The 13,239-nt window shown below is 41.6% G+C and overlaps 1 protein-coding gene across 3 annotated transcripts in view; it reads right to left on the bottom strand.

The window, feature by feature from the left end:
* MLF1 (myeloid leukemia factor 1) overlaps positions 1-4,838 on the bottom strand; it is a 32,990-nt gene extending 28,152 nt beyond the window's left edge. For all 3 annotated transcript variants that reach the window (XM_045851370.1, XM_045851371.1, XM_045851372.1), the window contains exon 1: positions 4,667-4,838. In XM_045851370.1, coding sequence (XP_045707326.1) covers positions 4,667-4,713 — 47 coding nt within the window. In that variant the 5' untranslated portion in view covers positions 4,714-4,838. The remainder of the gene's footprint in view (positions 1-4,666) is intronic.
* Positions 4,839-13,239: the final 8,401 nt, after the last annotated feature.

The following is a 13,239-nucleotide window of genomic DNA, read 5'->3' as shown; positions in this document are numbered from 1 at the left end:
AAAAATTAATTATTGTTCCCTCCCCCCACAAAAAATTTTAGCTCCTAAATTGATTCTGGGTCTCTTACGAATTTCAACATAAAAATTTTTTAAGGGCTGGTATAGTTTCACTTCAGAATAAGTCCCATTTTTAAGACTCAAATACATATATATACATATGTATGTATCCACATGCACAGATATATTTGGTGGGGGCAGCTTACAATTTCACTTGGCCTGTACAAGAATATAGATGTTTATGCTCCTAAGTAAAAGCCATCATGTTACTTATTACATAAGGGTCTCAGATTGACATGGCAGTCCCATTCACCAGGGAAAACCCCTTCCTTCCACTCACTATCCCTAGTGTAGCAAAAGCTTAGGCAGCAGATTAAGGTTCTCTGGATCCTAATGAAATGCTCTCTAGTTTCAGTGAGGTGTATGGGTCCATAAAGGAAATGCCTCTGGTGATCCAAGTTTTGAAGCTAGAAATAACACATATAAGATTCCTAAGAAAACTTGAGGGCACGGGCCATAACTCCTACAAATATATGTTAGAATCCAGAGGGCTGAGCATATGGTAGAAACCTAAGGAAAACTCGAAGAATGAATTACATTGCTATAGGCAATTCTAGTCTCCCAGTGATTAGAAACGCAGTTTGAAATGGTGGTCCAGCATAAACCTTTGATACTAAGTGAGCTGCAGCAACAACTATGGCCCCCCTCCCATCCTGCAAGTATCCCCTACCTTTGTATGGATATTTACAACGGTTATGGATATAACCAAGCATTATGATATGATCAGATCCTATCCAATGGCATTCCTTGGCCCAGCAACTATGTCATCAGTATATTGGGCTCCTTAATTACCCAAAAACTGCCCCAAATCAAATCTACCTTAGAAATTCTTTCAGTTCAAGGTTTATAGTGCTTCATTCTATCATATGTGACATTCTGAAATAGGCAAAGTTCATTTATAAGAAATATCTATATAAAAATATTTCGGAGAACAAATTTTTAAGTGCTAAAACTCACAGTAGCTGTTAGGAGTCTTAGCATAAAAGGGATCCTGAAAATCAAAACTTTAAATCTTAGCTGAGTACTCTCAAGCTACCTTTATTAAGTGATTATAATTAGAATACTAATTAGCACCAAACTAAATCATCTTTATGGAGATTCTACCTCAAACTATGTGTATGTCTGAAAACAAACATGTAAGTAACCTCAAACATTATTCACAAAAACTTATCTAATAGAGTAATTTTGTCTTATTTCCTGCTATGACAATATTCTCAATCAAGAAAATATCAGTCAATACCTTCCCTGTACATGGAATACAGTTACTTTCAACTCAGTCAATGACTACACCAAAGAAGTGTCCTCAATTACCTCCAAAGTGCAAAGTAAGTAAAAATTTTAAAAAATTAAATAGAGATTAGAGAAACAAGTTTTAGCTTCTGTGGAGACCAAGGAGATGGAAAAAGCAACCTCCTATGAATATATGCAGTTCTTTGACCAAGATACATAATGATTTATGATTAAAAATAAGGCTGATTGATATGTAAACCTGCTTCTGAGCCTTTAACGTCTAATAGCGTGTGAGTGGTAACGTAGGTATTCTTTGTAGACGTGTACAATCAGAATTCTATGTCTGCAGCTCAGGAGACTCATGTTCCTGTACAAAGTAGAAATTTATAGATTGTACTAGATATATGTAAACTTTTACAGTAAATAATCAACTTTTTTAGGGTTTACCATAGATACCAAAATCACTTTAACCTCAAATTAATTTTCCTGCCCATACATAAGTACTTTTACTTCTAACGGGAGGGGAAAGTAGTATTCTTGAGTAAAAATTGCATGCCAGGAAGTACCAGGGCTTTTTTTTTTAGCCTGTGTATTTTTTAACCAAATTACAAGTATTATTTATTTACAAGGTATATATAAAGGTGTGCTGTGAGTCAATTTTCACTGAAATAACTTCAGCTCAGAAACATAAAAAGATGCCAATATAAAAAGCCCCAAATATATAATAAAATGAACTTTAAAATATCACTTTTAAAGTTTCTCTTTAATTTTCTGATGAAACATTTAATACATGTTATTATGTGAAGGTAAACATTAAAATGGATATACTTGAATTCAAAACCACAGTTTGTTTTTTCACTCAGATATTTTAAGCATTTGACAATTTGACCACAGTATTTCACCAGTCTCAAATTATTTAATAATTCTAATGTTACATCTAAGAAGTATATATAGTTTTCATCTCACTTTTGAATGATTAGTAAAGTAATATGGTATTACTTATATTGATATCCTTGATTCTCAACTGATGGGTTATTTAGAAAATGGTTGTGTTCAAATTACAAAGTGCCAACATCCACAGTGGCATCTGTTGAATGCAAATAATCACTTTCAGCAATAAATAGCAGATTAACTAGATGACAGAAAGTAAACGACACCAGGTTGTTATTACACAATATTTATTGAATACTTTCTACATGTCAGACATTAAACTACCCACTAAGGAGCCCAATGACCAGACACACAACGTCAGCAATAGAGATAATGTTTGTATAAGAGATGGGGTGAATTCCTTATGCTGGACTTAAGTAATGTAAAATCATTTTGTTTGAGGTTGGGGGACAAGGGGTACATCAAATGATATCACTTGAAATAACTATAAACTCACCTTCTTTTTCTCTCTAACCTCCCCAAAATATGTTTACTCTCTATATCATTAATTGTGGAACAATGAAATTAGTTCACCATGAATCAGTTTTATAAAGTTAAGTACATAATTGTAGCCTAAATTTTTATGAGATAGCTCCCTACACTTGAAGAAGGCCAAAGAGAGTGACGACTGAAAGACCTACAGCCTATTAACTGATGGTCCTGCCCAAGCTGAGCCCAGGGGAAGAGTGTTCTTTGATGCGTGCCTACTATTTGTGGTCTGTTACTATTTCTGACCCTGACTCTTGGGTTCATTGCCTTAGCTCAAAAAGAGTCGCCCAAGAGTTTAAATTACACTTTTGCTAGACATTTTAAAGAAGGTACTAATTATACATTCACAGTTCAGTTAAGGCCATTGTTCTTTTTGATATAATCAAGGACATAAAACAGAAAAGTTGTCTATCATAATCTTCTTAACGCATAGTACTGCTGTCACAATTACATAAGAACCACGCCTACAGCTCAACTAATCTATGGATATATTTAGTCCTTACTCTCAGAAGCTTTTAAAAGATCAAATCATAACACAAAATTTGAAATCTGTTAAAATGACACACTGATTGTAAATGTCCCAACAGACTGTAATCAAGTGAACTAAAACAGCATAACTACTTGGCCTGAGTCCATATACACCTTAATTATAATGAATAACCTTTAGAATAAAATATTAATAATTTTCTTATTAACAATTTTATCTATTCTACTTTTAATTATTCTTTCAATTATTACCTTGATGTTATTTAGTTTTAAAATAGTACTGACACAATTTAAACCAGTATTTTCCTTTAAAAAAATTTATGTAGTAAGTTGTTAACATTTTAACCTTAAAAAAATCCCTAAGTTGCCTAGAGAGAGAATTTAAGCAATCAAATTAAATTAGGACACCTAGTCAAAATTCAAACTGGCAAAACATTTGGGCAAAAGTATCACAAATATTCCTGTCCTAAGAGATGTCATTATACCATTATTTTTATATAATCGCCAAAGCAAGAATTAAAAATAAACCAGAAATCTAGATCATAACGAAACAAGTAATTAACTTCTGAGTATTATCTTCCTAAGGCATCCCATTATTTCTTTCATTTGGAACCGTTCACAGGGTTGGCACTTGTTACCTGCGGTCTTAAATGCACCCTCTCTCTGCTTCGCTGACCTATTTGTACTTCTGACAGAAAGCAGAGTCCCTTCCCAAACAAGGCTAGCTTTGTAACAGAGCAAAGAAAGAAAACAAACATTGCACATGGCAACTTCCAAGCCCTTGGAGGCGAGAGACAGCACAGTTCTCCAACTCTATTGTGCTGGCATACAGACTTATATTACTCAAAATGCTGTTTTAAAAACTTTTCCCTTTACAAAGAACTGTAATCCTAAAGGACATTCCTCACCCCTCATTGGCAACTAAAACAGGTGTGGAAAGGATCCTGCGCGCATGCAAAATTCTCACCAGAAGTTTCACCGAGGTGGCAGTTACCGTCACCTGCAAAGTCCTTGCAGCTGCGAAGGCGTCACTCCGAAGGTGGAAAGCAAAGTGGGGTGCGTGAGGTCTGGCCAACTTGAGAGCAGCTTGGGGGGACAGGGAAGAGCTGCTCGGGTGGGGGGAATGGGCAGGGGAGGGCTGCTCGGACCTCTCCTCACGCGCCCCCGATCCCTCTCGCCCCCTCTGCCATGTCCCCAAGTTCTTTCCCATCCCGCGCCCCCAAATCCTTCTCATTTCACCCCACGGCCCCAAACCCTCTTGCTTCACTGCGCCCCCAATTCCTCCTCTCCCTTCTCATACACCCCTAGTCTTCTCCTCTTCTCATTCCCCAAGCCCTCCTCTTCCTCAAGTTGCCTCCTGGAACCCTCCGAAAAAAACTCTCCCCCTCTAAAACTCGCTTTCCCCTTAAAATAGCTCCCCTCGAAAATCCCTAAATTCCCGCGCGAACGCGGGCTACGGGCCCCTGACACTCACGAGAAGAAGGGGTCATCCTCAAAACCGCTGCTCAGCATCCTGAACATCCTGGCTCCGGCTCCGGCGGCGGCGGACGCGGACAGATTGGAAACGGTGTAACTCGCCGCAGCCGAGGCTGGAGCTCCTGCCCGCTCGCCCCGCACCGTTCTCGCTGCTCTCAGGACGCCGAAGGCGTTGCCCGCCGGGAAAGGCGGAGCGTGACGCAGATCTGCTTTCCCATTGAACGCTGGTTTCCTTACGTCACAACGGCGAGGCGGGGACAAGAGCCGCTGCCATGACAACTGCAATCAACAAGCAGGTGGGACTTGGGTCCGGCGTCAGCTAGGCGTCCTTTTCTCTGCTTCCTAGGGGGTTAGATAACGTGTGCTCCCGCCTGCAGGAACGCGAAAATTAGACCTCCCACCTTGTGACCTTGGGCGAATCGCCCTCCGCCTGGGAACCCCAAGTCTCTTTTCAGGAAAGTGGAGAGGGTCTACATTTGGGCTTGGTGGTATCCAAACACCCATTCACTCCCCAAGTTTTGTAACCCACTGGAGAGAGTCTTATATCCCGAATATTGTCTGTGGTAGTTGGTCAAAGCTGTGCGCAAATAATGAGGAAAAGTGTGCAAAAAGTCTTTGAGCATAGTTAGTGAATAGAGTACTGAGTACTTGAAGGAAATGGCTGGATGGCGTCTGTCGGAGTTCCACAAACTTATTAAGTCTAAAACTCAGAGCAGCATATCCAAAGTGGGAAATGCTTAAGTTATATGCACACACGGTATTTAACAATAAGATGAGAAAACTGCTTTCTTGTTGGTCCCCTTTCCAGACTCTATTATTCAGGGGTGTCCAACCTTTTGGTGTCTCTGGGCCACCCTGGAAGAAGAATTGTTTTGGGCCACACATCAAATACATTGCGACACATAATCACAAAAACCCTCATAATGTTTCAAGTATTGGGCTGCATTCACAGCCATCCTGGGCTGCATGTGGCCCCAGGGGGTCACACGTTGGACACCCCTACCAGTCTATTTTAAGGAGCAGGTCTCACTGATGCTGGCATGTCCTCAACACTTCTTCACCATCCTTTAACCTAGCAGAGCAGGACTCAGGCACAAGGCTTGCAGCAAGCTACCCTATCCAACTCAAATTCCACCACTATACACTTTTTGTTTTAATTATATGTGAGTCTTCTTTTTATGGCAAGTGAAACTGGTTTTAAATTCAAAGCACACATTAATAAGTAGTCTTTAAAAATTTAAGTGAAAAGTGAGCTAACTTAAAGAAACAGTGCAGGTGGAATTTGAGCATGGGGGCAGAGAGATCATGACAATGGTGCTCACTGAGGTTTATGAAACACAGTCCTGCGGGCTTCCAGGAAACTAGAGGCAGGTGGAGGAGAAGAGGGAGGAGAGGACATTAAAGAAAGAATGGTAACACTGTAAGAGACAAAATGCACCTTGCACGTCCACCTCTGATTCATTGTACTCCCCGACCTCTGTAGGGTGCTGTTCTGTGGAGACAGGGGTCATCCACAGCTCCACGGGGCTTCCTGGGATGGAGCCAGAGAGAGGCACTCAGCCAGCGTGAAGAAGCGTGCAGGGCCTGATTTGGAGGTGGCAGCAGTACTTAGGGGTTATTTTGGGACCTGGAAATTTAATCCTTTGGACTTTTTACCTCTCCACCGTTTGCCAAGTTCTCTGGTAGCCTCCTTTTTCCTGAGACTGGTGGCATGAGGTAGGGCAAACTTCACAGTCCAAGGGAAGATAGTATAGCCCTTCCAGGGAAGAGGATATTTTCTTCTCTGACCTCAGAAGGAAGCTCAGGAAGCACACACACATTATGAAATTTCTAAATTAGTTTCAAGAAAAAAAATTGTTTTAGAAGACCTGAATTATTTTCTCTTTAAAATACTGCAACCCAAGATGTTAAAGAGGCCACACATGGAAAAAAAAATAAACAAGATGGGATAAGTTATTGGTGATCGTGACAACATTAAAAATACAATGGAACCTTGGTCCTTGAACTTAATTCTTACTGGAAAACTGTTTGAGAAGTGACTTGTTCAAAAACCAAATCTCCTTTGTTTGGCACCTGAGAGATGTGTGAGTGATCATACAGGTATCAGCATGAAAGGGCTGTCAGGTAGAGAATCAACACCTGAAGTTTTGTTGAACAACAGAGGCATTTTTCCCATGAGCAACTTAGTTGAGAACCAAATTGTCTGAGAACCAAGACAGTCGAGAACCGAGGTTTGACTGTAGTTCTGGATTGAGGTCAAGTAAAGCAACTTGTGAGAAAATTTCCCCTGTTGTTCCCACAAGGATTTATCTTAGAATCACATGGTTAAAACATGAAAGCTTTAGTGGCACATGTTAATCAGGGAGTTACCTGGAGCTTTTAGAAGCAGTTTGGGCCTAACGGCAAACGCTTTAAAAAAAGTTAGTGGAGGAAATGGAGTGGAAGCTGAAGAGACCTCACCCATTTCAGATGTGATGGTTAGGAGGAGGGAGCTAACAGAACGGGCCAGTCGGGAGAGGAGGAGTACAAAGCAGGGGAGAACGGAGAAGCAGAGCCAGACCAAAGGGGAGGGCGCTGGACTTGTCTGTACACAGAACCACAGTAGCCAGTGTTTATTGACTATGTGCCGGGCACTGCTGTAGGCACTTCATGCACATTAAGTCATTGGATCTGCTGACAGTGACCAGAGGGGAGAGGGAGGGAATTTCAGGGGAGAATGGGAAGGGTTTACAGGAACAAATGTAAAGGGCACACAGACAAAAACTAGGGGGTGGGGAATGGGAGGGAGGTGGGGAGGGATGGGTGGGTGGGCTGGAATGGGAGTAAAGGGCAGAAAACTATACTTGAACAATGATTAAAATAAAAAAAATTGGGAAAAAAACATTTTTAGGGAGTAGGGATGGTTTTTATCCCCATTTATAGATGATGCAACTGAGACACAGAGGGGCTAAGTAAATTGCCACGGTTCACACAGCTGGCGATGGACTGGGCTGACTCCAGGTCCTGTCTCGTGCGGGCTGCTCGCAGGGAATGGGGATGATGGGCCACACTTACGGAGTCAGCAGAAAAGCAGGTAATCATTTCTCAGAACTGTGCTGACAAACTCAAACATGGGCCCAAGCTAAAATGTATAAAATTCAGTAAGAATATATTCAAATCAATTCAAGTTTGACAAATACTGAGTGCCTAACTATGTCAGGCCCTGATCTAAACACGGTGGTGTTGGTGAACAACAAATGAAAATCCCTGTTCCTGTTGTTCATGTTCTTGTGAGGGCAAAAGAAAATAAAGGACATCGAAAGCAGGATGTTAGAAGGTGATAGTCCAGATTAGTCCTACTTTAAGGTGTTGGGGGAGAATCTGAGTAGGCTAAGGGAGATGGAGGTGTGCAATTACAAGCGGGCCATTCATTCTGTCCAGGCCCTATTACGAAGGTGAATTTGAGCAGACTGACTGGTAGGCAGTGGATGTCCACGGGAAGAGCGTTCCAGGCCAGCGCAAAGGTGCTGAGGCAGCACGTGCTTGGTGTATACAATGTACGGTCTACTCATATGTCCTACAACTTGCCTTCAGAGGAATGAGATAAGCCACATAAAGAGAAAATTACATATTAGGATAATAGTCCTGCCTACACTTCCTTGTTGCAGGCATTGCGTTAAGTGCTTTACAGATATTTTCTCATTAAGTCCTTGTAACAACCTTGTATATTATGTTTATTCCCATATTACATAGGAAAACACTGAGACCCAGAGAAATTTGGTGATTGTACATCCAAATTCAAAAGTCAGTTCAAATCCAGATTAGTCTTACTTAAAATTTTATATTCTTCCCACTACCAAACTTTGCCTCCCTATAAAACGTTAAATTAACCATTTACTGAGCACCTCTACGTACTAGGCACTTTTACATATACGAGGTCCATCCAGAAGGTATCCAGCCATGTAATGTGAAAAATAGAGATATTTATTGAAGAAGATATAAGATATAAGCAATGTTGAATATAGGACAATGATGCTTCAGTCCCCTTCAAAGTAGGCACCTTGGGACCTCATATAGTTCTTCCAATTGCCACCAGCTGCCCCACTGTGTCTTCCTCAATCTCATTGATGGTCTGAAATCTCTTCCCGTTCAAACATGACTTTAGTTTTGGGAAAAGCCAGAAGTAGCAGGGTGCCAAATCTGGTCTGTAGCGAGGCTGAGTCACCTCGGTGATTTGATGTTTCACCAAAAAACTCTGCATGAGATATTGTCATGATGAAGCTGCCAATCACCAGCTGCCCATAGCTGTGGCCTTCTGAATCACCCACATAGTTTCTGCAGAGGAACATTCAGGTTTAACGCAAAATTTGATGCAGATCTGTTGCTCTACTCAGTCATTTTAAATGTGACAGCCACACATACATTTACTTAATGGCGTCTACCACCCCCTGACTAGTACAGTGAAGTCATCATTGTTCAAGTCCATTCCCCTTTGCTGCCAGGTTACATCGATGTTGAGCAAACCATTCTCCTTATATTAGCAATGCCTGGACTTTTTCTGGACAGACTTTGTATATTCTATAACTGCATTATGACTTATGGTTTATTTGGAAGGTCACTGACCTTGTTAAGAGAACAGAGAAAAGCGTGAAACCCAAGCCAACCCTACAGTTCTATTAAAAACACCAAGAATTCAAAATGTCAATGAGTCTTCTTTTTTTCATTCATAAATTTCAATATTTATTAAGGCCCAATTACATCCCAGGCACTCTTCTCCGTATCGAGAACACAAAACTCTCTGGCCTCTTGGAGCTTACATTCTACTGGCCAGCTCCTTCACTGGTCAGTTCTGTGGTTACCCTTGGTACAGCCCATCAGAATTTCCCAAATGCTTCTGAGGACATTATCTCAAGTACCTGAGAAGAAATAAATGGGCTCTTGAGTACTGGACTTTCAGACTTAATTATAGTTCTACAGAGCCATGGGTGTCAGGCCATTATAAACACCTACACTTCAGTTCATTTCAGTGTGTCTAGGGTTCCATCGTCCTGATCCCTTTGCTTTGAACTGCACGGAGGTGGACTGGAAGTGAGCCGTCACAACAAATTCACAAGCGACACCACAACACAGTTAAAATTGTTGAGAGAAATAGAGAAACTTGACGTCTGTTGGACATTGTGCAAACTCCTACCTTGCCATGGTTCACATATTTCAATATTAGATTGTGCTGTATTCCTTTAGATGATGTCCTATCTTTGGGAAGCTAGGTGTTTAAAAGTGGACATGGTGAAGAGGAAGTAGCTTGTGAAAATCAGTGTGGACAGGAAATGCCACTGGCAGAGTTCAGTCTGTGTACAGAGCTTGAGAAGTTGAGCTGTGCTCGACCTGCACACATCCATGAGTTAGTGTGATTATTTAAGAATGATATATATTTAAGCCCTGGCTGGCATAGCTCAGTGGATTGAGTGCAGGCTGCAAACCAAAGTGTTGCAGGTTCGATTCCCAGCCAGGGTACATGCCTGGGTTGCAGGCCATGGCCCCCAGCAACTGCACATTGATGTCTCTCTCTCTCTCTCTCTCTCTCTCTCTCCCTCCCTTCCCTCTCTAAAAATAAATAAATAAAATTTTTTAAAAAAGCAATTAACAAGTTACAGGTAAAAAAGTATGATATATATTTTATTCACTTACCTGTATTATTTTTTACAAGGCTACTGAGCTTTTAGAACATAAATACTTAAGTTGTTTGGACCTTCCTAAATAATAAACACAACTATTCAGTCTTTCTTTGGTCCTAGGGATACCGTGGAAATATCACTGAGGCACTAACAGTTTGGGGGCCTCTGTCCTCTTACCACGATCTTTCTTTTTTTCAATTTTTTAAAAAAATTAAAGTTGTATCATGAATCCATTTTCTCTAAAAGATATGATTCATTTCCTCTTCAGTGCTTACCATTTTTTCAGCTAGCTATCTTACCATTCCCCCAGCAAGGCTGCCTGGTGCCTTATGGCAGATGGGGAAAGGGGCAGCGGAGCAGTTGCATGGCTGATGGACAACAGCGTAGGTCCCAGGGGCTTCCAACCTCCTGTCAGGGCTGCCTCTAGTCCACATGGCATCTTTGTTCAACTAGGAACAGGTGCCTTTTCACAATGCCTTCATTAATGGGAATGTTTGTCTAATAAATGTACAAATCAGCAATGTGTATGATATGCCTGGGGCCCTCTCAGGTCTTGCACACTTGTCCGTGGCAGCCCCACTCTCAAGCCCGAATTCCTTCCACTAACAGAAGGGTGTGAGTGCCAAATTCCATCCAAACTCATGTGCAAATATGTGCTTTTATTTTCCTGCTAATGAACTTGATTTATATTCTTGGCTCCCATTCCATTGGGAGTGACACCCCTCCCCCTCACCCAGATTCTGTCAAGGTGTAGTTGGTTGTCAGTCACACTGCATCCCTGAAGGCATCTTTATCTCCTCAGTGGGTGGAGCCAAGGACCCTGAGCCTCTCTCAGGGCTGAGCCCCGGCTGCACAGTGAAGAACTGTCTTGTCCTAAATGCCAACAGCACCCCCTCCCTTGAGAAGCGCACTCTCTAGAGCATGTTTACCTCCAGTGCAGTGAAACTTCCAAGCAGATCTGAGTTCACAGAGGGAAGTGTCTCATGTACATTCTCCTTTGTGGTGCCTGCCACTGAGGTGAGGGCCAGCAGTTGTGTTTGCAGCAAACGTGATGGAGCAGCAGACTTTCTCGGCCGCGCTGACTTGTACAGCTCATTTTCTCCGTGGCTGTGCATATTCATGGCTGGGAGTTGGTTTCGTACAAATTGTAATTGGATCATATTTTATTTGGAATCATATCGGAAAATGTCGCCTTCTGGGGTGTTGGTGATGAGCTGGCCTTTGTGGAAAGATGCTCTAGGCAGCCTCTTGGGGGCAGACACCAAGGCTTCAGTGACTCTGGCGGGGTTTTAACATGCAGTGGCAGAGGGAGGTCGGGAGGAGAGAAGCAGAGGAATGCTCTGCTCTAGTGGTGGAAGGCCGGAGAGGGTGGGGATGCTAGAAAAACCTGAGGAGGAAGTGAGGACCCACTGTGGGGCCACAAAGGGCTGAGTCAAAGATTATATTATGGTTAATAAATATGGTCCAAAAGTTTTGGCCTTTCCCACATTTCTTAGACGTAAGTAAACCTTTGAGGCTTGGACACTTTGGGGCACTCGTCATAATCTTTTTAAAAATAAAGATGTAGATGCATGCTCACTTGCATTTAGTAATAATTTCCATTTAAAAAGTGTCTACCGAGATTTTTACAAACGTTATCACAACGGATGCCCTCAGGAGGGCTCTCCATTTTGCAGGTGAGAACCCAGAGGCTGAGGGAGCTGGAGTGATTTATTCACCAGGGTCCTCTGGCTGGTGGGTGACCAGTAGAACAGGGCCTGGCCGTGACCCAGCCCCGACCCTGGCAGGGTCAATTTTCGTCTCAGAATGCCCGCGGTGAGCACTCATGACGAGAAAGGACAGACGGTGTGCAATCCCGTAAACAGGAAGCCATCGGGACTGACCAAACTCGGACGCAGATTGTTTGGTTTAAACACATGAGGAGGCTTTTGAGTTATCCTGAAAAACAACAACAAAAATGCTCTTTAAAGACTAAAACCACGGCTATTGCTCCAAAGACAAAGAATTTGAGTGACAATGTAAAATGCAAATATGCTATCCTAACTTTCTTTTAGCAACAAAACTCAGACTTTTCACAGAACCCATAATGGGGCCAGGCGTAGCTGAAAATCCACTGTTAAGGCCTGATTAGTTTTTTAAATTAATTTTTAGAATGAGTGATAATTTAGGTATGGTAAAGCCCATTCACCTTACGTGTATACTGCAATACATTTTTGCAGATGCATAAACTTATGTAAACCCTGCCCCGTTGAAGACACAAAATATTTCCAAAATATCCCAGAAAATTCCCTCCGGCTCGCTCCCAGTCAGTCTCTCTCAAAAGTGACCAGTATTCTGACACTTGCTCCTTCTGTTTAAATTATGTCCGCAAAGTTCATTCATATTGTTGCATGTAGTGGTGGTTTATTCTTTTCGGTTTATGTGTAGTATTTCATTGTATGAATTCACGCCAGGTAATTTGCCCAACTACAGTTGATAGATTTCTGGATTTTTTTTTTTTTTTGCTTTTACCTGTGACCATCCTTCTGTGTATCTTGATTAGTTTTTAAAGTCGGTCTAACATTCAGCTACTTTAAAGTCTTTATTGCCAGTAAGATTGGAAAAGCTTTTTTTCTGTAGACAATTTCATAGAGAGGATTTTCTCATCGCATCAACACTTTGATGTCTGTGACTGTCCACATTGCTTTCATGTATGAAATAGAAGAAACACTTTGTTGCTTCTTTAAAAAAATGATTAACGTTGGAACCACAGCGCCTAAAACAAGTTGAGTAGTAGAAAGCATTCTTTAAGAAACACTGTTGAGGTCATCTGTCTCAGGAACTATTTGATGTGATGGTCTAAAGCATTATTTTAAAGGTTATTTTTAAGTCTCTGATAAGATTTGGAAAGAATTCAAGCTGTGGGTGGATGTCCCAC

This window comes from Phyllostomus hastatus, unplaced genomic scaffold (genome assembly GCF_019186645.2).
Source record: "Phyllostomus hastatus isolate PE091 unplaced genomic scaffold, TTU_PhHast_1.1 phas_contig_86, whole genome shotgun sequence".
NCBI lineage: Eukaryota > Metazoa > Chordata > Mammalia > Chiroptera > Phyllostomidae > Phyllostomus > Phyllostomus hastatus.
The sequence above is the reverse complement of the archived record's forward strand: the minus strand, read 5'-3'. Positions and strand labels throughout refer to the sequence as shown.